Source organism: Aquarana catesbeiana, linkage group LG02, assembly GCF_042186555.1.
Source record: "Aquarana catesbeiana isolate 2022-GZ linkage group LG02, ASM4218655v1, whole genome shotgun sequence".
In the NCBI taxonomy this organism is placed as follows: domain Eukaryota; kingdom Metazoa; phylum Chordata; class Amphibia; order Anura; family Ranidae; genus Aquarana; species Aquarana catesbeiana.
This window is the reverse complement of record NC_133325.1, coordinates 456,466,008-456,491,911: the sequence shown is the minus strand read 5'-3', so window position 1 is coordinate 456,491,911 and position 25,904 is coordinate 456,466,008. Positions and strand designations below refer to the sequence as shown.

The following is a 25,904-nucleotide window of genomic DNA, read 5'->3' as shown; positions in this document are numbered from 1 at the left end:
AATCACTCTGTGTACATGACATATGTAGAAATCACTCTGTATACAAGACATATGTAGAAATCACTCTGTATACATGACATATGTAGAAATCACTCTGTGTACATGACATATGTAGAAATCACTCTGTATACAAGACATATGTAGAAATCACTCTGTATACATGACATATGTAGAAATCACTCTGTGTACATGACATATGTAGAAATCACTCTGTATACAAGACATATGTAGAAATCACTCTGTATATACGAAATGTGTAGCAATCACTCGGTAGAAGACGTGTTGAATGATTTAGCAGTGTATATAAGGCTCCGTACACGGTGTAGGTGTGAGCACGGCTATTCTATTAGATAAGGCACCGCCCCTTTAAGCCGCCTTAGCAGGTCGCTGTGATTGGCAGAGCCGGTATCCTAGTAACCGTGCGGCGGCGTCTACGGCCTATGTAAGGGAGAGAGGGGCCTGTGTTGTCAGGGAAAAGAAGCCCCGATCGGCGGGTCTCCATCGGCCATTGACATCTGTGTCTGGCTCGTCCCTCATCCCAGCCATGTCTCTCCGCACCCTTCCATTGCTCTTCATCAATCTCGGGGGAGAGATGCTCTACATCCTGGATCAGCGCCTCCGAGCCCAGAACATCCCTCCAGACAAAGCCAAGAAAGGTGAGCGGTTGCTAATATGGCTGCTTCTCTTCGCCCATACTCGGGGTGTGTGCCAGCAAGGAGCCCCTGGGTGATTGAACCCTGGGAATCCATTAGTATGGGGCCAGCACAGACACATCACATGTGACAGCATGGAGACAACTCTCAGCACAAACATTTTTTTTTCTTAAAGTGAAAGTCCACCCTAACACTAAAATCTCTAAATCTACAGACATTGATGATCTAAGACTAACCTATCTAACCAAGTAAAGAAGAAATCGCTGTAAACACTTTTTTTAGTTCTGGTCCCATCTCCAGCAGTGGATGCTGTGTGCAGAAGTTAGCCGACAACGTGCGCCCCTGCACTTACCCCATCTTGTGGGCAGCGCTCGTGTCGGCGGCTGCTGTCTCGGTTCCCCAACGTCTCCTCCCTCCTCCTCCTGGTGGCCAATCCGATTGGATCTCCATTCGGCCAATCAGGTGACGGGTCTCATGACCCACTTCCTGATCGGACGAGAGGAGAATCAGTGTTACAGTAGAGAGTATTCATTCGCAATTGTTACACAACTGGGTGGGCTTCGGGCGCAGTGCTTTGCACTATTGATTAGAAAATCATTTGTGTTTCAAAAAACGCTGCATGTCCTGAATGGCCAGGCAATCTTCTGTGACTTGTCCAAGATTACAGGGAGGGAGGGGGAGAGGAGGATTCGCCTAGGCGGCGCGGTTGGAAATGGGAGCTGGGCCGCTAATGGGGGGGGGGGGGGGGGACACCAGTCCTCCTGTAGGTTGCCCAGGCACACAGGGGGGGCCCAAACAGCAGAGGGAATCAGTGCGGTCGGAGGGAGGGGCAATTACAGGATGCCCTGTGCGTCTCTCTGCAGCAGCTGTAAACTGGTTTCTCTCCCTCCTGATGACTTTCAGCTGCTGCAGGGAGAGACATAGCTGCCGGCTTCCTTGTCCCGTTAAAAAACAAATTGTAACTCTGTATTGTTTTAATCCCTTGTAAAGTAAAACTCAATAACATTATTTTGAAAAAAATTATAAAAAATTGGAGGCGATTTTGGAGGTGCTGTGTTTCAGTCTCACATACCGCAACACCGATCGTGGTATGAAGCCTCTGACAGAGGCTTCTTACCACGTGATCAGCTGTGACCAATCACAGCTGATCATCGCGTGAACCAGGAAGTGCCGGTAAACGTCTTTCCTCGGTTCACACTGACAGGGAGAGCAGATCGTCGTCTCTCACTGTCAGAGGGGAGGGGGGGGGGGGGTCTGTGCTGATAATCAGCACATTGATTATCAGCACAGTGAAGTAGAATAGTAAAGTATCGAACCAGGCAGAACTTCAGCAATGCAGGTTTATTAACAGCTGATAACATATAGGTTTATGTTCAAAATATTACAATATACAGGTCTAATTTATACAGTTTCTTACAATGCAAGCATATTAGATATAAATATTCTTATCCTCTAACCAAATTTAAACAATTGTGAATTGTTCTCACCTTGAACCAGAATGGGTCTTTACTGCCAATTTTTGGGAACCTCTCACCTGATAGGGACCAGCCGATCTGCCGGTCATCTGGTCCCCTCACAGAGTTCTGGGTTCCAGCTCGACCAAGTTCTTGAGGGAAATTCACCTGAGACCACATTCTGGAACAAGTTAAGAAGTCTTCTCTGACTCGTACGAGGAGACAAGTTATGGACAGATACTTGCCCATTGGTTCTGACCTCTATGACCCGTGCAATAGGGCAGCATACACAGAGTTCAGTCTTATGAGCTCCTATCTGACTTGTCCGAGGGGACAAGTTAGGACAGATACTTGCCCATTGGTTCTGACCTCTATGACCCGTGCAATAGGGCAGCATACATAGAGTTCAGCCTTATGAGCTCCTATCTGACTTGTCCGTCTAACAATTGCAGAGCTTGCATTTATATACTCTTTTACAAGTCTTATCTCAACTATCTGTCTTACATATGATTGGTCGCTAAGGTCTACATCAAAGTAACCAACCATAAATCTGACACCTGTTCTACAACCAGATAAACTTAATTATTCCCAAAATTCCTATATGTTCATTAAACTGATTTATAACTGTTTTTGTCCAATTAAAAACACCTGTATAGAGACAGTCTGGCACCCAGCTGTGTTATCAAACTCTCTTTATCTTGATAAGATTTAACTAGCTTCAAGGATGACAGATTTATGACATTTGGGAAAATGAACTTTCAGTAACCCCACCAGATGTGTTATATGTCTCACTATATGTATGTATTTTAACAGTTTTAATGAGGGCACAAGCAGACCTTTGTTTGACCCTGTCAAACTTAATTAATGTTCTGTACATAACTTTCCTGTATTCCACCTAATTATTTTAACCACCTGTTTTCTTATCTGTCTGAGACAATTCTACATAACTTGAATCTATTCTAATGAACTTTCACCCAGTAGACTATCTTAATACATTTTCGAGAACACCTGTTTACAAGTACTTGTCATAAAGCAGAGGTCATTTAAAGTTCAACACTTATAAATGAAGACTTTCTAAATCTATGGAAAACACAGTATACATTATTAAAAATGAATAATTGTTGCTTTACTTATTGAATAATAATATTGATAAAACCACTACTATATAATAATATAAATAATAATAATTATTATTATCAATAAAATATATGCAAATCAATATATACAATATGAAATACATTGGCTAATATGAGATTCCACAACAACAGCCCCCATCAAAAGGTGCCCATCAGCTGCCAGCCTGTCCTAATCATAAACGCCTGTCAGTGCCCCATCAGTAATGCCTGTCAGTGCCCATGAGGTTTTTTTTTCTTTTTTTTAATTGTCGGCCTTTTTTCATTTTATAGTGCTAAAAACTGCAGAGGTGATCAAATACCACCAAAAGAAAGCTCTATTTGTGGGAAGAAAATGATAAAAATTTAGTTTGTGTATAGTGTTGCATGACCGCGCAATTGTCATTCAAAGTGCGACAGCGCTGAAAGTTAAAAATTGTCCTGTGCAGGAAGGGGGAAAGTGCCTGGTATGGAAGTGGTTAAGGGAAAAGGGTTACAAACACTTTAAGCCCTGTACACACTAAGAAAACCAGGCAAACGATCGGACGGTTTTTCTCGATGTTTCACAGTAAGCCAGAACCGAGGATAGAAATAATGTATGAAAATTCTCGTATGACCTAGGTTATTTTTTGTTATTTGTTCATGCGCAGTGTTTCGAATCTGATCTTTCTTGTACAAAAACGGTACCCATTAAACAAAAATCATTTGTGAAGTACCCGTACGAGAAGAATTTGGGAGTTTGTCCCTTTTAGAAATGTTCTTTCGCAAGGTCAGAATTGGCTGTTAAAAAGTTGTGTACACACTATCAGCAAATCGTACGATTGTTCCTCAAAACGGAAATGTTCGCCTGATTTTCTAAGTGTGTGCGGGCCATTAGGGTTGACTTCTACTTTAAAAGCCACTCTAACAAAGCATTGGGGTTCATTTATACAAGTACTCTGTGCCTAAGAGCCCATGACACCCCAACACATCTGTCACTGGTCATAGATACACTAAGCCAGTTCACCCTTGCTGGCTAAAATGCTGCCAAATGCCCATGGCTTTTTAGGGATCAGGCACTAATGTGACCGTACGCTAAGCCAGCACTTCGAATGAAGGAAATCTAACACATTTCTTTATCCACAATAAAGCCGACCCTACATTAATTTAAGTTCAGCAGGGGCCAGCTGGGTTTTAATCCATATATAGATATATGTGAATAATGTAGGGTATATTTATATGAAATTTTGCATTTCACTTGGGGGGACGCTTATTGCTATTTTTATTTTTAGTTGCATTATTTATAGAGCTAGTCGTATATCGAACCTGAAGAGTTTACTAAAGTTACGAAAATTCTCGTACGACAGAATAAAAAATCGGGAAGTGTGTTGTAGTGTATTTGTATTGCATTTTCAGACGACAACTGTACTGATTAAATGAAAATCGTACGATCTGGTATCATACGAGAAATTTTCATGCACGTCTGATAAAATAATATCATCAGATGAACTGTCGTGATCGGCTCTCAAAAGCTCTGTACTAATGATCTGATTATCGTGCGATTGCGTCTAAAGCGGTATTTTTCGTCCGATTTTCGGATCGCTTGTACAAGCCATAAGACAGTAAGTGTTACTGACTGACTCCCTTGGTGAAAACGAAGAAAAAAAGGCCTTAAAGCTAGAATTGGTAAGCTGCAATATAACACATTTTTGGGTTTTATACAGCTTTAAAGCTCAACACTGGGGAAAAATTAAAGCAGAACTTTAGGAATTTATCTTTTATTCATACTTACATTGGTTCAGTTGGCTTGATGAAAGTGTCTAGATCTAATATTTAGATGGCCGCTGGGTATACCGAAAATCTTTGTAGCAGTCCTCACTACATAGAATGAGAACATGATCTTCAGGATAGAGCTCCAGTGACTGCACGTTGAACACAGAAGGTCACATGCATCACTTGGCTATTCAGAGAACATCTTGTATTTTTCCCATTGAAAATGTGTCCTTTCAATCATGTGTTCAAAAAAAATTATCAATAGATGCCATGCTGTACTGTGGAAAAAGTAAGTACAACCTTGGCTTCAAAAGCTGGTATGGCCCCCTTAAGCAGAAATGACTTCTTGTAGGCATTTCGTATAACTGCCCGACATTCTCTGACATTGATGTTGACCACTTCTCCCTGCAAAATCCTTTCAGTTGTGAGGTTTGTGGGTTTCCTTGCTTGAAATGCACATTTCATAATCCCCCTACCAAATTTAATTGGGTATCAAATTGGGGCTTTGACTAGGACAGTCCATAACACACTTTTTTTTTTTTTTTTTTTTTTTTTTTTTGAGCCATCCCTTAATGGACGTGCTAGTTTTCTTTAGATCAATATTGTGTTTGAAAGACTGTTCAACTTCTACTTTTGGACAGATGGCCTTTCATAGGATGCAGAATGCATAGTTGACTTGACTTGACTGCAAACTGCCCAGGTCCTGAAGCAGCAGAGCACCCATAAACATTTCCACCACCATGCTTCACGGTTGTTATTTGGTTCTTCTCCTGAAAGACTGTCATTGGTCTGCAATAAACATGTCATGATACTGTGACCAAACAACTCTGTCTTTGATCACTTTTCAGCACTTTGTTCCAGAAGGCCTGGTCTTTGTTTATGCATTCAGTGACAAACTGTAATCTTGTTCTAATGTTTCCTTTTAGACAGTGAAAGCTTTTTCTTAACCACTTCAGCCCTAGAAGATTTTACCCCCTTCCTGACCAGAGCACTTTTTTTTTTTTTTTACAATTTGGCACTGCGTCGCTTTAACTGACAATTGCGCGGTCATGCGATGCTGTACCCAAACAAAATTTGCGTCCTTTTTTTTTCCCACAAACAGAGCTTTCTTTTGCTGGTATTTGATCACCCCTGCGGTTTTTATTTTTTGCTCTATAAACAAAACAAGAGAGACAATTTTGAAGAAAAAACATTTTTTTTTTTTACTTTTTGCTATAATAAATGTCCCCCCAACCCCCCCCCCCCCCAAAAAAAAAAAAAAAAATAATAATTTCTTCATCAGTTTAGGCCAATATATATATTCTTCTACATATTTTTGGTAAAAAAATTGCAATAAGCGTATATTGGTTTGCTCAAAAGTTATAGCGTCTGCAAGCTATGGGAAAGATTTATGGCTTTTTTTTTATATTCTTTACTAGTAATGGCGGTGATCTGCGATTTTTAGAGGTATTGCGACAGACCGATCAGACACTTTTGATACATTTTTAGGACCATTGACACTTATACAGCAATCAGTGCTAAAAATATGCACTGATTACTGTGTAAATGTCACTGGTAGGGAAGGGTCAGTTCACACTGGAAACTGCCGTGAATCGGACAGAAACGCTGTGCGTCCCTGTTCTCTGTTTCAGGGAGGAATCAGGGCCGAATCTTAGCCTGAATTTGGCCCTGAAATGGAGCCAAAACCGTACAGTGTTTCTGTGCAAGCCACTCCGCAGCCGCTCCACAGGTATGTGAACCGGCTCCATGGAGAGCTGGTCACATCCTCCTGCTATGCGAATTGGATGCGGAGAAAACCACATCCAATTCGCATAGGTGTGAACCCAGCCTCAGTGTGTTCTAACTGTATGGGGATGTGACTGACTAGGGGAGGAGACATATTGTTGTTCCTACTTAGGAATAAATGATAAGTCTCCTCTCCCCTGACAGAACAGGGATTTGTATGTTTACACACACAAATCCCCATGCTGGCTCTCGTGCACGCGATTGCGTGTGGCCGGTGGCGCTCGCGCCCGCCGGCCATGCACATTGGGGTTCCCCGCTGCGCATCGAGAACTTGCGCGCGCCCTCTGGCGGCTCTTAAAGGGGAGGACATTCTCGTACGGGATTTTCGCAGCCGTGCCATTCTGCCACAGTATATCTGTGTGAAGCGGTCGGCAAGCGGTTAACATGCCTCCCATGCACGTTGAATTGATGCAATTTTGTTCTGATTGAAGATACATGCACTTGGACCCCAACTTTTCCAAGAACTACCAGGACACCCTGTTATAAAATGTTGGGGTTGTTGGAACCTTCTATTATCATTTAGCAGTGTGAATTATTGGGTTGAATTTGCTGAGTCGGTCAGTATTGAACAATTTGTATGGCTCCACTTATTTTCTTTACAGTGGAATGATTGATTTAAAATCATTTGACATTCTTTTTAAATCCCTTGCCAGATGGGGTGTACCTATTTTTTCACATGATTGTAAAATTGGCCTATATTTTCCAACTCCACATTTTCATTTGCCAATTTCTCTTTTCTGACCTAACCCTGCATAGATGATTGGACAGATCAGGAAAGAAAGCGAGGTAGGGGGCACTCATAAACAAAATGATTCCACTTTCATTTATTTACCGCTGACTTGTTGTTTATACCTATTGCTTAAAGTGCTGTGTGAGTAAATGCTTAGTGGCCAGTTTGGCTAGGTTTCTAGTTGAGTAGGGCAGAGAATGACATAACTTCTTCATATTGCATTCCAACATTTTGCTGTTAAATTAAAATTGACAGAAATTGGCCAATACATATGGATAGTGAAAGTGTGAAATTTTAGCAAGACCTTCATCTTTCTTGCTTTCAAGGCCTTTGTAGAGCATTAATTTAACAGGAAATTTGCCAACTTTTTTTTTTTTTTTTTTTAAGCTTTTATTTACTATAGCTAAAGCACAGTACATGCTCCCATATTGTGGCCTTCATTTCTTCATTTGATGAATGAAACAAAATAATGCAGGTACTGTGTGGGATAAAAACTGCAGTACCCTGCAGACAATGGATAGTAGTATCCACTTTCCATATAAAATTGACATAATTGTATGCTTGGAGGCAAGGATTCTTGAACGGCTTTGCCACCAATTGAGAAGGACTTTTATTCATGTTTGCAGTAGTAATGATTGAAGCAGGAAAACTTGAGGTAGATTATAAGTCCATGCACACTAGACGCTCTAAAACCACAGAAAAAAAAAACCACTGGATAAAAATGCTAATATTTAGGAGTGTTTACAAGTGTTTAGGAGCAGTAGCATTTTTGTTAAGGAGCGGGAGACCGCTGGCGTCCTTAACAACGTATGACTCATCAGCTGTTAGCGGGGATCCAGTCAATGATGTCACAAGGGGGCGGTGCCACCAAGTGACGTTGCCAGGTGTCCACTTCTTTTAGCTATTTAAGAACTGTCAGACGGCAGAGCAGGCTGACAGCGGAAGGCTTTTCCGGGAGCGGATGTTTTTTTTTTTTTTTGTTTTGTTTTGTTTTGTTTTGTTTTGTTTTGTTTTTTTTTTTATGGATCTACACCAGGGGACATGTTTGTTAGTTTTATTTCTTATTTTTATTTTTTTTTTTTGTTCTCATGGTCTGCCTGCCACAAAGCACTCCCCCACCCATCATGTTGAGGACATGTGGCCTGGTATGGTTCAGGAGGGGGTGCGCTCGCTCGCCTCCCCCCTTCCTGACCTGCTGGGCTGCATGCTGGGATAAGGGTCAAATACCGCATGTGATACTGCAAAACCCCCTGATAATAAATATTGAATTTTTTTTACTCTCTGGTCTGTTTGTGAATTGGACTTAAGAGCTTATGGTTTTTAAACAATACTTACCGGAACATTTTTCATTTTGAGGTAAATACTGCATAATCCTTCTTTGTTTTGGTGAATTGGACTTTATTTGCAGCATGCAATCATTTTATGCAAATGAGTTACATGACTGTTATCGCATGCGATAAATGTTGGTGAGTCCCAGTGTCACTGATCGCATTCCTCCACTACCATCACCCCCCCTGCCACTGATCTCGCCTGTCCCCCTGCCACTGATCTCGCCTGTCCCCCTGCCTCTGATCCCACCTATCCCTCTGGAGAAAAATTTAGTTTTTCTGACTACTTGAATTTTTGTATAAAAAAAGTTTTTAACCATGCGCACTTGTGCAGTAATCGCGATGCAGCGTGGAATTGAAACATGGATCGGATAATCGTAATCAAATCGTGCGGCCAGTGAAGATGCGCCCCCCTAAGCTCCGTGTGTCCAATCAGACATGGAGCTGCCGTTCGGCCCCGCCGCCTCTCTCTCTGGTTGGCTAAGTGACTTTGACAGCCGCGAGAGCAAATGGCGCCACAGCGGTATCTCTGCCAATCAGGAGGAGAGTCTCTGACGGCTGAGGGAATCGTGAACATCACTGGAGAGAGATGGGGCTGCATTAAGATAAAAACCCTTTTCCTTTACAACTCCTTTTAAAAAAAAAAAAAACAAAAAAAAAAACAGTGTCCATGTAGCCTATTGGTTGTATTAGAAATATATGGCCAATTCTTCATTATGACACAAAGCCTTGTACCTAAATCACAGCAAATGGTATTGTAATGAAATTGGAATGGTACATGTGCAGGGTGAATGAAACAGGGTTGGTCAGTGGTGATACTGTTAACATTGAATGCCCCCTCCTCCTCCTTATATACAGCTTGCTCTAATGGATGTATAAGCCCTGATTCATGAAGCTGCAGTACCACTTAAGGCATCTTAAAGTGTGCTTAAAGTAATACTAAACACACAGTTTTATTTACATTGTCACTTCTATTTCCGTATGTGGATGATGGCACTGCAATTATTTTATGGTTTAATAAGCTTTTATTGTTTTCAACAGATATTTAAAACATATAAACAGAGAGAAAGTATAGACAATGCCAGTAGCCTGACATCAGGTCTCCTGATATACAAATACAATTTATACAAAAGTTAGAATAGTGCAATCGAGTAGATGAGCAAAGGTCACTTTAAATAAAGCTTTATATTAAACCCGTAAACGTGTGTCTATTGACTTGTAGGAGTTATTTACCCTGGTCCTGGGTGCCCCATTGGGAACCTTCTGCACCCAAAGGCTCAGGGAGTCTGGAGAGTTAAACTAGAACAAATAATTGTCAGGAGTAGTTCCTATAACAAGAATCCATAAAGTTTAACGTGTAGGGGGTGAAGAAACGCCTTATGGGGGAAGGGCAATCTTGTAGGATGGATTGCATCGAAGGGAGATCATAGAAGAAGTTAAGAATAACAGAAAAGCAGAGAAGAGAAAAAGTATAGGGTAGTTCGTAGAAGTATAGGGGGGAGGGGGCAGAGAGACAGTGAACCTCGGTCCATAAATATGACCATAGCCCCAGGCCGTGGTCTTGCAAGTGGGCCATTTTTAGCTCTTAGGTGGAGTTCATCCCCACGAGTCTCTGTTTGAGTTTGTCTGAAGTAGAGTAATGCCTCCAGATACTCCAGACAAATGAAAACTTAGCTTGTTTGTCCAGGGCATTGGCCTGCATTTCTTCCATTAGCATAATATTCTTTATCTCACTAACCCATTCTATTAGAGAAAGGGGAGTAGTGGTTTTCCAGTGCCTGGGTATGAGTTGCCTTCCCGCACTGATGAAGAACTTCAGTAGACTATTTTTTTGTGACTTGATGTTCCTGGGTAATATGGAGAGGAGGGCAATGGAGGGTGATGGCATTAGAGGTTTGTCGTATAGATCTGGAAGATTTGTGTCCAAAATGGGAGAAGCACGTCACATTCCCACCAGATATGGATGTATGTAACTTTCATCGAGTTACATCTCCAGCACGTATCTGAATTAGACGGGAACATGACCCTGAGGGTTGTTGGAACTCGATACCACCTTGATAAGAGTTTATAATTTTTTTCCTGCGTATAGCTCGAAATGGAGGTCTTATCCGTGAAAAGAGAGGCTTTACTCCACTCTGCCTCATTTATTTCTTTCCCAACCTCCGCTGACCATTTTGTAGTATAGTTAGGTAAGGCTCCGTGGGTGTGCTCTAGGATTAGTTTGTATATAAGTGATAAGGTATGTCGTGGAGTCTCAGGGAGTATGCATAGTTGTTCAAACCCAGTCAGGGGCCTATGAGTTTGTTTAGAGTCGTGGATTTTTTTGCAATAAGAATTCAGGTGTCCACGAGTGAGCCATGTCACCCTGGAAGTAACGTGTGTTGGGGTAGATATGAAAGTGCCTAGGGTGATGTTGACAAATTGCCATGCTGTGGGCCAGAAGTCTCTATTGTAGTTGTCTATAGAGTGGGTTGAGTGGCCTTCTGGAAGATTTGGGTTGTCAAACAGAGGGGTGAGGGGGCTAGGTTCAGATGATAGTGAATAGTTATCTCTACTACGGTACCAGATCGACAGGGTGTCCCTAGTAAGGGGGGACAATGTTGGAAGTGATTTAAACGACTGATCGTAGCCCCAGAGAAGCGCTCATAGGTCATGTGTAGATAGGTCTTGTTCCACGAACGTGATAGCTTTGGTCATAGGGCGGGGAACCACGCAAGGATACGGGATATAACTGCCGACGTATGATATAGCTCAAAGTCAGGTAGGCCTAGCCCACCTTTTGTAATAGGAGAGCATAATAGTTTGTGTCTCAGCCTCGGGTGGCTGCCCCTCCATACAAATCTGATAGCCATAGATCAAAGGGAACGGAAAAATGCTGAAGGGAGGGCGATGGGAAGGGCCTGGAATAAGTATAGTGGTTTGGGGAGTATATCCATCTTTAATGCGTTAATACGCCCTACCCAGGACACAGATAAGTCCAATCGTTCTTCCGTCAGGTGTCTAAGTTTTTGGAGTAGAGGGCTGAAGTTCAGGGGATAAATGTCTGAAGTTTTGTTTCGGTATGGCCGTACCTAGATAAGAGATAGAGTTCGGTCGCCATTGAAATGAAAAGTTGGATTGGAGGGAGGAGAGTGTAGATTGTGATAGAGAAAGGTTTAGGGCCTCCGTTTTAGAGATGTTTAATTTGTAATTACTAAAACGACCGAATCTGTCTATCTCTGCCAGTATAGAGGGTATGGTAATGTGAGGTTTGGTTACGTAAAGGAGTAGATCGTCTGCATATAGGGAGAGTTTACAATGAGATGAGGGGGTCTGTATGCCCTGTATGTTTAGGATTCGATCTGATGGCTTGGGCCAGATGTTCAATTACCAGGGCGAACAGGAGAGGGGAGAGGGGACAGCCCTGCCTGGTGCCATTAGTGATCGTAAATTTTTCTGATTGAGTACCGTTTACCAGAACCGTGGCAGAGGGTGTGGAATAGAGCGACATAATGCGTGTCAACGTTCTCGGACCTAGACCTAGCTGGGAAAGTGTGGATTGGAGAAAAGACCAGCTGACCCTATCAAAGGCCTTCTCTGCATCACAGGAGAGGAGGCAGGCCGGTATATGATGGCGTTGAGCATAGGTGATTAAGTGTATGGTCTTGGTGGTGTTGTCTCTGGCCTCTCGACCAGGAACAAAACCTACCTGGTCTTTGTGTATTATTTTCGGTAGCAAAGGGGAGAGACGGTGAGCGAGGATCTTAGCGTATAATTTTAGATCGATATTTAGAAGGGATATCGGTCTGTAGTTGGGACAGGTGGATGGGTCTTTTCCGGATTTGGGAATGACTACTATTTGAGCTTGAAGTATGGAAGAGGAAAGGGCAACGTTCTCATCAATTGCATTAAAAGCCTTCGCTAGCAATGGGGAGAGTTGTGGTGCAAAAAGTTTGTAAAAACGGGAAGAGAACCCGTCTGGACCTGGGCTCTTGCCATTTGAGATTTTTTTTTTTAATTTATTTTTTTTTTTTTTTTATGGCGGTTAGGAATTCCGTTTCAGACAGAGAGGCCTCCAGATCCTCCGTATCCGATAATGGGACAGGTGGAAGTGCTGTCTCCTGAATATAGGAGGGTAGATCTTGCGAGGTAGGTATCGTTGATGGGGTCTGGGGGCTGAGATTGTATAGGGTAGAGTAATACTGGCGGAATTCTTCGGTTATCGCCAAATTCTGCCTGATTTTTACCTTTGGTGGGGGAGTTTATAAACAGGATAGGCCGTCTGGTTTGGCGGGGTTGGAGGGTATTTGCAAGGTGTCTGCCACATTTATTAGCTTGGGAGTAGTAAGTAAAGCGGCCTTTGTCTCGGGCTATTAGAGATCTCTCAGCAAAGATAAGCCGGAGGTCTCTTCTCGTATTGGTGAGTTCTAGAAGAGTCGAGTCAATAGGGTTTTTTTATGTGATTATTCCAGGTTGGCAATGGTGGTGAGAAGACGTGTCATATCTGCGGTGCGGGCACGCTGCAATCAGGCGCCGTGTTGAATAAGTTTGCCCCTAAGTACGCATTTGAGTGCTTCCCATTTCGTAAACGGGTTAGTGGCGTCTTGGGCATGGTCCGAAACAAAGTGTTTAATGGTCTGTATAATGTCCTGAGAGCATACTGAGTCAGTTTAATAGGTTATCGTTTAGTCTCCAAGAAGAGTTTCGTTTACGTGTAGGAATACATCCTAAGCTCATGTGTATAGGGGCGTGGTCTGACCAGAGAGTGAGACCAATGGAGGCAGAAGGTGAAAAATCTAATAGAGATTGGGAAATAAGGAGGTAATCCAATCTACTGTAAGAGGTATGTGCGGGGGAATAAAAAGTGTAGTCCTTAGTGCTAGGATGTAGCATCCTCCATACATCCACAAGGGATAAGTCAGATAGGAGTGTTCTCATTTTGGTCAGGGAGGTTGGGGAAATCGAGGACTTACCAGTCGAAGAGTCAAGACGAGGTATCAAGGTGGCATTGAGGTCCCCTCCCAGGATCATGTTGATTGTGCAGAATCTTTTCAGACGAGAGATCACAGAAGAGAGGAATTGTTGGTTGTTCTGGTTAGGAGAGTATATATATTAATAACAGTGTAAATTACATTCAGGTAAGACAGTTTAAGAAAGATATACCTGCCTAACGGGTCAATAAGTATCAAGGACATCTGGAGTAAAAGATGTGTGAAATGCTATAGAGACCCCTTTTAGATTTTGCAGAGGGATTGGTACTATGAAACCAGACGGGGTATTCTTTATGAAGAAATTGTGGGAGTTTATCTGTTCTAAAGTGGGTTTCCTGCAAAAGAAGGATTTGTGTCTGCAATTTGTGAAAATGATTGATATAGTATTTGCCGTCTCTTCTCTGGGACGTTGAGACACCTGCAGTTTAATGAGGAGACTTTTAAGGCGGTTTGTGCTGCCATATGAAAACAAATTTATTTGGCATATGTGAATAGACAAAGGGGAGGCTCGCTTTCTCAAAGGAATAGGTGGAGGGGAAGAAGGAGGGAGAGGAGGGACATCTAGTGGTGAAATGAGAGAAGAAAAGTATGTGAAGTAATGAGAAAAGAAAAACAGAAGTGGAGAAGAGAGAACAAGGCCGGAACAGCCTCACTACTAGTGTTGTGAGCAACATTTCAGCTAAAACCTCTAATGGGTGCTGAAGAACCTAAGTGGGGGAACAGTGGTCAATGCACAGAGGAGCCCTCACACGCCGGGCAGTAACTATTGAAAAAACAAAATCTGAAAACGATAAACATAACATCTCAGCTCTCCGCATTGCTGTGTGGGCAATGAATAGCTACAGGTATTCTCCTGGAAGGGTATGTCTCATAAAGACACCCAAATGTATGAACAGCATGCAGAGCCATTTTCCCAGCAACAAGTCATCAACATGTATGATAGGGGATGAAGAGGAGAAGGGGGGGGGGGGGGGGGGGGGGGTTGAAGGGAAGGGATGAGGCATGGTTAGGGAGAAACGAGCAATAAGATGAACGGTGCCTGTGTCACGGGAAGTCGTTCATCAAAAGGATCAAGAGGATGAAACAATAACATAAATCCTATATTAAGGAAGTAAGAAAATGGGTTAGTAGTTTAATGTCCCAACAAAACTGCAATCGGGGACGTCACCACTGGCCAGAAACCTGTGGGGAAAATATTGGTAAAATGTCAGAAGCAGGGGTTCATCCATCTGTCGCAGTGGAAAAGTCAGACTTGGACCGTTTATTCTTCTTTGTTCGCTTCTGCCATCCTGGTGCGGCTTTGAAGCCAGGGGTGGCTGCATGAAGTGGCCAATCTGGAATGGAGATCTGTGGCAGTTCAAAAGTTCCGAGGAACTTGTGGAGATCGCCTAGTGTGCGAAACGTCGCCGACTTCCCTTCATGGGGTGCATTCAGGTTAAAGGGGAAACCCCAGCGGTATTTGATCTGTTTTGCTTGGAGGGCTCCAGTCAGGGGTTTTAGAGCCCGCCGCATATCCAGAGTCATTTTGGAGATGTCAGGAAGAAGAGACACGGGGGTGCCGTTGAAGTATATGGCTGATTGAGAACGTGCAGCCTGCATGATGGTGTCTTTAACCGCATAGAAGTGCACTCTGCAGATCACATCTCTGGGGTGTTCTAGATTCGGGTTCTTAGGGCCAAGAGCTCTGTGGATTCGGTCGAGTTCCAGTGGGGCATCTTTATCTTTCTGGAGCAATTCGTTGAACGTGGTAATGACTGCTAGGGCTAGGTCTTTGGTTTCAACAGATTCAGGGAGACCGCGTATACGTATGTTACGTCTGCCTCTGTTTTCCTGGTCGTCCTAAAGGTACATCAATTGCTGAATCTGGAGGGTGTGTTCGTGCAAAATAGTGTCATGCACTTGCAGGGTGGATGCAGTCTCCTCCATATTATGTTACACTTCTTCAATTCTATTAGTGATATCCCTGCACAGTTCAGACATCTCTTGTTTATATGAGCGCTCTAATCGTTGCACACAGGCCTCAAAATCATGTCTGGTGGGGAGTGCTTTAATGTATGCTTCCATGTCCCATCCACTATAGGATCTGTGGGATTCAGGGGAATGGCAGGCAGAGCAGACCGATCCTGCTTCTGAATCAGGGGGAGACCGGGGTCTTTGTCTGGTCTTCATATGTGGTGTGGAGCGTTGAGAAACAGCTCCCTGTGAGGCAGCATGTGTGCCTGGGGACCGGGCGGGCGCCATCTTGGACGGGGGGGGCGTAGCGATTGTGGCCCAAATGAGTGAAGAAACTGTCTATGTCCCCTTCTGGATGTGGATCGGGGGTTCGGTGTCTGTCTCCCCCACCCCTTCTCCCCATAACAGACCTGAATTGTGGTGCAGGGAAGCGCTGAGAGCTTCAGATGATCCGGCGTGTGCGGGAGCTCCGGGAGAGAGCGTCTTACTCCTCCATGCGCCAAGCCACGCCCCCCCCGCTGCAATTATTTTAATAAAGAAAAAATCTAAGTACCTTTTTCCTAATCAATTAACTATGTCACATCAGAATTACGAAAGGAATGGTCAGCACTCAGGATGACATCCAACATATGAAAAACCAGGCATATAAAAAATATGCCTGGTTTTTCATGTTTACTTTTTGTGATGTGTTCCATTGCACGGAGTCATGCCGGGTTTTCTCTTTTGCATATTTAATTCACCTGTGTTGGTTAATCATGTGACTTTTGTATATACTATTTAAGTGTTGCTTATTTTATTTTTTTATCAGCCATGACTAAGGACTAACATCCGAAACGCGTAGGCTGTTTTACAGCTCTGTACATGTATATAATAAAAGAATACCATTTTGGATGTCATCCTGAGTGCCGCCCATACCTTTCCTTATTCTGGTATGGTGGAGGTGTCAGCAGCCTCAAGGTTTGAGCACCAGACGGAGCTTTTATGTGGGAAGCTTGCAGCACCTATACACTTGTTTTCCAACTATGTCACATAACCCAGCTATTTCCCAGCCGGTCTGCAAGGAAACATAAGCAGGAGAAGCTGCTATATAGGGTGGATTATAGGGTTATAGGGTGGATTTGCTTTAAAGCAAGTCGATTTAAATCCTGATTTAAATCACTAGTAAAAAAAGCCTGGTTTAAATCCACCCCATTTTCAATCATCATTTTTAAAGAGCAACTAAGTGCTAGTTAACGTGCCTTAAACTGCAAATGCTGCTTGTTGAATCAGGAGTGGACCATAGTCTGACAACTAGATTGAGATTTGGGCTCTTTTCTAGGCTGTGTATACTTATCACTAGGCTGGTTTCCTTTTTAATGTGGTATGAAGAAGTGAGCTCAGGATTTGCTGTGTATGGGTACCTTTTTAGAAAAATGACTGCATCCTGTGCTGTATTTATTTTATAGTAACTTTGCAAACCTGCTAGCTTTGCCCTGATTTTACAGGCCTCTCCAGCAACCAATGGGGTAATGCATTTTTATCACAAGTCGTGTTGGGCAGTTTTTTTTTTTTTGTATAGGTGAGTTGCAGATCATTGTCAATTTTGTCCCAAAATTTGACGTGACAGGGTTGGTAAGTAGAAAATTTAGCTTTTGACCGAATGCAAACGCAGTGCATTGCTTTTACTTAAAGTGCACCTTTACTTAACTAAACAAATGCTGTGAAGGAGTGTACTCATGAAGGTACTTGGTTCTTCCAGTGCTAAAGATCTATTTATGATTTAAAATTATCACAGTTCCGAACTGTTCAACTTCTGTGTCCCTGTGCTGTTTTACATTTATCACAGCAGTACAAGTATAGGTTGTGGAGCCATTCGATTCAATGGGTTATTGATCTTTCCAATGGCCATATGCTAAACAAGGGGACCTTAATGATGTGTTGGTGGGGTTAGAACCGGTTGGGGGAGGCATGCTTTTATTAAAATGGCAGACAGGACTTTACATTACCCTTCTAAAACACCCCAAATCTTTCATTATTGAAAACTATGGAAGGGCAGTACTTTCCCATTTTCATTGCAGCATGTTTTCTTAGAAGGTGCTCTTTAATCAGCTGTTTATAATCTGTATATGAAGTGCTTTACATCCCTGATTAGATGGATTGATGATTCTGTTTTGCTTGCTTGTGATTGAATACAATTTCTAGACAGAGGGAAAACCACTAAGTCGAACTTTGAAGGTAGCTTGGACCAATGATATTGATTATTGTTAACTACTATTGTTGGTCCAATATGCCTTGAAGTCCAGCTTAGGGTCGGTTCACACATGGGCAACACGACTTTAGCGCGACTTTGCACGGCGGCTTCGACGCGACCTCGACGCGACTTCGACGCAACTCCGACGCGACTTCGGCAAATTACGAGGCGACTTGAAGTCGCCTCCATGACAGGCGACTTCGCCTGTGGCCAATCAGCTCTCTGGGAGGGAGGGGGGGAGGGAGGGGTTTTCCCTGCAAAGTCGCTTGACTTTACAGAGAGATCCGACTTGGAGGCGACTTCCATTGATTTCTATGGTACAGGTCACCTACCAAGTCGGATCAAAGTAATACAGGGAGTACGCTCTGAAGTCGGAGCGACTTCAGTAGTGTCTATTAAGACACTAGCGTTAACTCCCATCAAAACTATTTCTGGGGCGACTTGGGGCGACTTGAGGGCGTACAAGTCGGATCCCAAGTCGCCCCAGTGTGAACCGAGCCTCAGTGGTTTTCCCACTTTTTAGTTCAATGGTTTATACGGATGTGGCTTAGGATTGACAATTACAGTTTTATTGAACACCATTTCTCTTACAGTTATGAATGATATTATCACAACTATGTTTAACAAGAAGTTCATGGAAGAACTATTTAAACCACAAGAGTTGTACTCCAAGAAAGCCCTCAGGACAGTTTTTGACCGCTTGGCCCATGCTTCTATCATGAGGCTTAACCAAGCCAGCATGGACAAGGTATTTTTATTCACCATTTACAGCAAATTGCTTTGTTAAAAAAAAAAAAAAAAAAAATACCAGTTTAGGCATGATAACGGATGACCCATCCGTGGAGGAATATGTTTGCAGCATGGAAACATATTCCTCCACTCTGTACAATACAAAAATCTCAAGCACTCAATCTACCTAGACCACGCTAAAAAAACCCAACAAATTAAGTTGTTTCAATATTAACGTTAAAAACTGATGATTTTATTGCATGCACTCTGTGGGGAACATGTAAGAAAACTGACTTTTTTTGTTTGCCGTTATTACTCTGTTGCCTGTTATTTTTTAACACCAGTTATGGAGGAATTTACCTTTTGCGTGCATTTTGCGTAATTGGCTACTTTGAAAATAACATTTCCTGACAGACTCCATGACAGCCAACGTGTTGGTTAAGTCCCGCCTCTATTACCCTATAGGACACTACTCCTATAAATCTTTGCTCCCCGCCAGCGGCCGTGTTCAGCCTAGCTACTAGCGGGTGGCCCTATTGCCCAACAACGTCCGACTTGTTTGTCTTACCTCGGTCCGGTGACAATCATGACAGGAGCGGTCACGCCCTTATTCAGCAATTTTTCAAAGGAGCAGTTAGACTGAGGCCTCAAAGAAAGCCCAGGTTCCCCAAACCTCTAGTCCTTGAGTTTTTCTCACAACTCGACAAACCACTTTCAATCAGAGACCTTACTCTCAAAACTGCCTTTTTGATAGCCATCACCTTGGCAAAGAGGGTATCCGAAATCCAGGTTTTAGGGTCAAAAGAACCTTTCCTAACTTTTTTTCCCAGACAGAGTGGTTTTAATTCTGATGCAAGGGACAAGCCCTAAGGTCACCTCCATCTTTCGTGAGAATCAGGAGATCTCACTTCCCACCTTTTAGATCAGCTGAAAGTCTGGAAATGCATCCCCTCGATGTAGGAGTCTCCTTGTAGCAATACTTGGACGCCACTTTTTTTTTTTTTTTTTTTTTGCAGCCGGATTATCTCTTTGTTTAGTTCCACGGGAAAAACAAGGGCCTCCGGGCCTCCGTCAGATCCATTACTGCGTGGGTTGTCCAAGCATTTCAATGGGTCTATAAAGAGAAGGGCTTGGCTCCTCCTGAGGCGGTTACAGCTCACTAAACTAGAAGTCTCTCAACTTCATGGGCAGCCTCACATCATGTCGCTCCTGAAGTGATCTGCAGGGCGGCTTCCTGGTCATCAATCCATAGCTTTTATGTCTCATTATTGTGTTGAGCCAGCTGCTCTTCAGTTATATTTGGTGTTAAAGTACTGTCGGTTGACGGTGTTAAATCTTTGTTCACCATTTTGCCCACCCGGGTGTGTATGGTAAGTTATTTCCCACATGGCTGCCATGGAGTCTGTCAGGAAAACGGAAAATTCCGATCAAAATATTTACTGTAATTTTCCTTTTCTGAAGGACTCCATGGCAGCAGGAGTTCCCTCCCAATGGCTGGAGTAGGCTAGTTATCGAACACGGCCGCTGGCGGGGAGCAAAGATTTATGGGAATAGTGTCCTATAGGGTAGTAGAGGCGGGACTTAACCCACACGTTGGCTACCATGGAGTCCATCAGGAAAGGAAAATGACGGTAAGTATTTTGATAGGAACTCCATGACAGCCAACGTGTGGGAAATAACTTGCAGTACACACCCGGGTGGGCAAAATGGTGAAGAAAGATTTATTTAACACCATCAACCGACAATACTTTAACACCAAAATTAACTGAAGACAGAGCAGCTGGCTCAACACAATAATGAAAAAAAACGCTCCTTAGCACTTTTAAGTTCTGCAACAATTACGAAGCTGAAGGCTAAATAAGGCCTTGTTCACACCATGGTGCAGAGATTTCGGGTTTTTCGGCAAGGGCTTAAAAACAAAAACAAAAAAAACATTGTTCTCTACGTACCCTGTTCACACCACAACACTGGTATCGCGTGTAGATTTTTTTTCTGCGTAGAAACCTGCAACGTGTATGCAGTTTTCTGCACGGGGAAAAAAAAACTGACATGACATCAACATTGGTGTGAACAGGGCACATAACTGACTGAAATGTGAATATAAACTGATGTGAAATCTGCAAGGTTTTCCCATCAGTTGTCATGCACGTATGGTGAGAACACGCCTAAGTGTCTACAGTTGTAGTACAGCAGAGAACAGAGGCAGACAGCTTCTGCTGAGCCCCATGATAATGCCAAACCAAATCTATCACTTTGGTCGCAAAACGGGCCAAAAGGTTAAGGGTTAACATATTTGCATGCAAAACGCACATGCAAACTCACCTGAGATGCAGCTGTATTATATGTTCCCTTGTCATGTGTCTTATGACCATCAAGTCTCATGATATATGGGGAAGTATGACCTTGCTTCTCACCCATGCACACCAGTTTCCCTCTGACAAGTATGTCTGCCAGAGAGGTTTTTGATTGATTACCACTATGCTTTGTCGCTGTAAAGCATTAACCCAGGTTCCCAAGATTAGAGATAGCAATAGGCAGCAAGTGAAAACGAGACCTAAGAAAGAAGTTTAAATGACAGTCAATCGGAGAATATAAGCGTCAGGGTGAAGGCTTGGGTTTTGTAACTCTGACAGCGTTGGAGACAAAGGATAAACATTACAGACAGGGAACTAATTTAATACTAAAGAAGTCAGCATCAGCATTCTGCAGTAAGTACCTTTCCTATGAATTTTCTAGTGTGTATATAGGCATACTTTTCTTATTTTGTATTCAAAGCATAAAAAAAGTCCAAACTATGTACAGTAATTTGTTCACCAGCAGTAGATCTTTACTGTACATCTTAACACCAAAGCAGTGATGGGGAGATGTGTACTACAAGATAGTGTACAAAAATGTAGAAATTTCACTTTCTTTATAGAAGTCAGAATACATACAGTATTCAAAGCATTTCTACACAACAATTTTAATGTGCCTCCATGATGTTTCCTCCTTTTAAATTGGAATACAATGGAGGTTATTTACTAAAGGCAAATCCACTTTGCACTACAAGTGCAAACTGCACTTGAAATTGCACTGACATTGCACTTGGAAGTGCAGTCGCTGTAGATCCAAAGGGGACATGCAAGGAAAATAAAAAACAGCATTTTAGCTTGCACATGATTGGATGATAAAATCAGCAGAGCTTCCCCTCGTTTCAGATCTACCCCTCAGATTTACAGCGACTGCACTTCCAAGTGCAATTTCAAGTGCATTTTGCACTTGTAGTGCAAAGTTGATTTGCCTTTTGTAAATAACCCCCATTGTTTTTAGAGTTTGTTATTCATGCTCAAGCCATATTGGAGGGTAGACTTCCACAGTTGTCATGATTGACTTTACCTTTACATTTGGTGCTGCTGTGTAGTGTATTTTTTAAATAAAAATGTTTAAACTTTAGATTTCTATTGCATCTAACATTAAATTTTATATGTTCTTGCAGCTCTATGACTTGATGACTATGGCCTTCAAGTATCAAGTTCTGTTGTGTCCTCGCCCCAAGGATATCTTATTAGTTACCTTTAATCACATGGACGCTATCAAAGAATTTATCCGGGATTCTCCGAGTATTCTGAACCAAGTGGATGAGACTTTCCGGCAGTTGATTGATGTAAGAAGGGGATTTATAAATATAGACAATGCGTGGAAAATGTTTTTTGTAAGTCTAGTCAGCAAAATGGTGATGGAGGACCCAAATGTATGAAAGTGGGTTTGTAAACCTGAAGAAAGAGTGGGTAATGACATGTAGACATTTTATGAAGTTGTATCACATTCACATGTGTCGGCGTATTTGCATTGCTCCATAGAGGCAACCAAAGACTGTTGAAGCTGAGCTGATGCTTTGCAGACTTGAAATGTCAGTTGTAAAGTATGACCACTTCCTTCAAAGTCTCAACTTCCATGTTATCAATATGTCACGACCATGCAAAAAGCTTTCTGAATACATCTCACATACTGGACAAGTGGTATTCCTATCTTCTGTCAGTGAGAACACATTAGTATAGTTAATACTCTCTTACCACATTCCTTAGTCTTTGTGTCTTATTGCCCTGGGCCAGCAGTTTATTGTTTAGAATGTTTTATGTTGTATATGCATGCTTTTTAAACATCTGGTTAAGAAGATATAAATTTTATTTGCATTGCTTATCATTTCTACGTGTCATTATTCCCATAGATGTACAACTGTCTACCTGCTGGTGAGTTTCAACTGATCAGGCAAACTTTGCTTATCTTCTTCCAGGATATGCACATTCGGGTGAGATTTCTTCCTTTTTTTTTTTTTTTTCCTGTAGATTTTTATTCATATAAAGTGACATATTTCCTATACTTGGCCCCGATCTATGTGCTTCTACTTGTAAAGTCTCTGTTTCAAAAAAAAAAAAAAAAAAAAAACATGTTATACATACCTGCTCTGTTGCAGTTGGTTTTGCACAGAGCAGCCCAGATCCTTCTCTTCACGGGTCCCTCTTTAGCTCTACTGGCCCCTCCCTCCTGTTGAGTGCTCCCACGGCAAGCAGCTTGCTATGGGGAGCACTCAACAAGTCACAGCTTTGTGCTTCCATTCAGAAACACAGCCATGACTCGGCCCGGGCCTCTCTCTCTCATGATTGGCTGACTGATTTTAATTGACATCAGCGGAAGCCAATCGCACCATGCTGCTGTCTCAGCCAAGGGGAGTCCCAGGCAGCTTAGACACTCCTGCAACATTGCTGGATAGACGGACTCAGGTAAGTATTAGAGGGGCTGAAGGGGGCTGCTGCACACAGGTTTTTTTTATCTTAATTTATTAAAGCGGTAGTAAACCTCACTTGGTGATTTTTTTTTTACCTACAGGTAAGCCTAGAATAAGGCTTACCTGTAGATAAAAAATATCTCTTAAACCTACACGGTTTAGGAGATATTGACCCTGCATGCAACCGCTGACGTATGCACTCTGCAGGTCTGGCGTATCCTGCCAGAACGGAGGGCTCCCGCGGGAGTGACATCGCGGCTCTGGCTATTCACATCGCCAGAGCCAGCGATCCCAAAAAAAAAAAAAGGGAACATGACAGCTCTCTCAGCAGTGATCGGGCGCCGCTGCAGGGCTTCGTTCTAAGGTATTTCATAATGTGCTAGTATGCGATGCATACTAGCACTTTGTGATATTGTCTTGCAGGTGTTTTTTTTTTTTTTTTTTTTTTTCTTTGTGATTTACTACCGCTTTAAGATGCATAGCTTTCTGAAAACATCACAGCACCTTGCCCCAGTACTCCTCTCAAGAATCCCCAGCCCTGATGCAAGCAGTGGGCTGCCTCTTGAGAAGCGTTAAGCCTAGTACAGACAGGGCCAAATGTCGGGTGGCATCGGCTGGTTCAGTAGAAACCAGCCGACATTCAGCCCGTGTATTCTGAAGCTGGTCTGACAGAAGCCAAAAAAGGTCTGCCGATCGGCTCCCGATCACCATTGACTGGAGTGTTCTAGTGGGGGGAGAGCAGCAGCAGTCGTTCCTACCCCCTCCTGTACCCCCCCCCCGTCCGAACACAATAGCCCAGCAGGGGAGATCGCTGTACTATCATCGCATAGTTAGTACATTGGCATCTCCTGAGCTGTCAGGTTTCTTTTCGTTCAGCCCTGCTGAAAAATTAAGATGCCTTGATGGGTGGGTGTCAGTCTGGAGGAGTGGGCAGTCCTAGGCAGGCTGTATTTGCATGCAGACTGCCCTGGGTCATGTCCACATGTGATGCTGAGCGGGTCAGGCTAGATGATGATGGACATCCTCCAGCCAGGAAATGAGACGGGCCCTATCTGACCCTGCAGCTTTAAAAGAGAAGTATGGGATTTTTTTTATCCCATAAACATACTTAGGTGGATGCAGCATCTGTCCCCCGCCGCCTCTTCACTGAGAACCAAGCCACTGAACACCGCAATGGCTCTGCTCTCTCACCTCCCCGAGTGGAAAGCTGCTGACTGTCAATCAGCAGCTCTCCTGCTATGCTCCTTCATGCTCATTGGAGCGCAGAGCTGTGGCGGCTCACCGAGAGGCTGGTGGCAGCTGGTGGATCCAGACTTCCATTGTCGGGATGACGCAGTGCCTGGACTGATTTCAGTGACGTCAGCGGAGAGCGGACTTCAGACCGTTCTCTGCTAAAAAACGGGTCACAGGAGTGCAAAACAAATTGCACTCCTGTGACCCATAGGAGAAGCCCAGCCAAATGAGCTCAGGCTGGAGTAAGCATTTTTAGTACACAAGAGGAGCCTGTACATCTGTGCAAGTTGGAAAGTAAGGCTGGATTAAAGAAGAGCTCCAGCTTTTTACACAATTTACATAGTTCTTTTGGGCCAATTCAGAGGGGGTGATGTATTCTATCAATGAATACAAATCTTCCTCTGAGTCAGTCGGAGAGACGGGCTGATGATGTCACACTTCCTTCTCAGCCAGTCAGAAGAAGCTTTGTATTTGATAGGATACAGAGCGCCGCTGCTGTAGACTCTCCTGTGTTCCATGTACAATATATTAAGTCTCGGCTCGCACCCGGAAAACAGTGTGGTATGCTGTATGTGGCCGCAACTACATACAGTTTAAACCGCACATCCAGCAGCCTCACATGTTGGTGAGGGACATAGTTTGTTTGGGCCAAGCTGGCCCAAAATTTGTGAAAATCTGGAGTTCTTCTTTAATGCTAGAAAATACATTTTGGGCTTGAGCTCTACTTTTATATAAATATAGGTGTACACAGTGCATCTATAAATAACGACTTGTATGTTCGAAATATCAGGTTAAGGATCTTATTAGAACTAAATGGTATATACAGTAGATGTTATCTGATACAAATTACATTTCTAGCGCTGTATAAAGTTGACTTTCTTTCTAGTAATCTTGTTAGAGGATGTTGAAGTCATCTTCCTTTCCCTGGCTTGAAATGGCTTTTAATATCAAAGAAGTTGGGTTGTAAAAATGCAATTTCAAATTCCTTGACTACATTACAGTTTCTATATGAATATTTATGAATTTAATTGATGTTCATTGCTAAAGGACACCTGTAGGTTTGGTAGTAGTTTTGATAACTATTGCAGATTGGCAGGCAGTTTCTTCCAGTTTCAGTAAAAGAATGATTAGTAAGAATTGTTTCAATGGGTACCTAGAACAGTTTTCATATATACCTTGGATATTTAAGGTGTCGGTGTTGCTTTTAGCA

At 42.9% G+C, this 25,904-nt stretch overlaps 1 protein-coding gene across 1 annotated transcript in view; it reads left to right on the top strand.

The window, feature by feature from the left end:
- The first annotated feature begins 348 nt into the window (after positions 1-348).
- OSCP1 (organic solute carrier partner 1) overlaps positions 349-25,904 on the top strand; it is a 50,994-nt gene continuing 25,438 nt past the window's right edge. The window contains exons 1-4 of the mRNA XM_073615628.1: positions 349-656; positions 18,561-18,715; positions 22,172-22,339; positions 22,904-22,984. Of these exons, the coding sequence (XP_073471729.1) occupies positions 545-656; positions 18,561-18,715; positions 22,172-22,339; positions 22,904-22,984 (516 nt within the window). The 5' untranslated portion in view covers positions 349-544. The remainder of the gene's footprint in view (positions 657-18,560; positions 18,716-22,171; positions 22,340-22,903; positions 22,985-25,904) is intronic.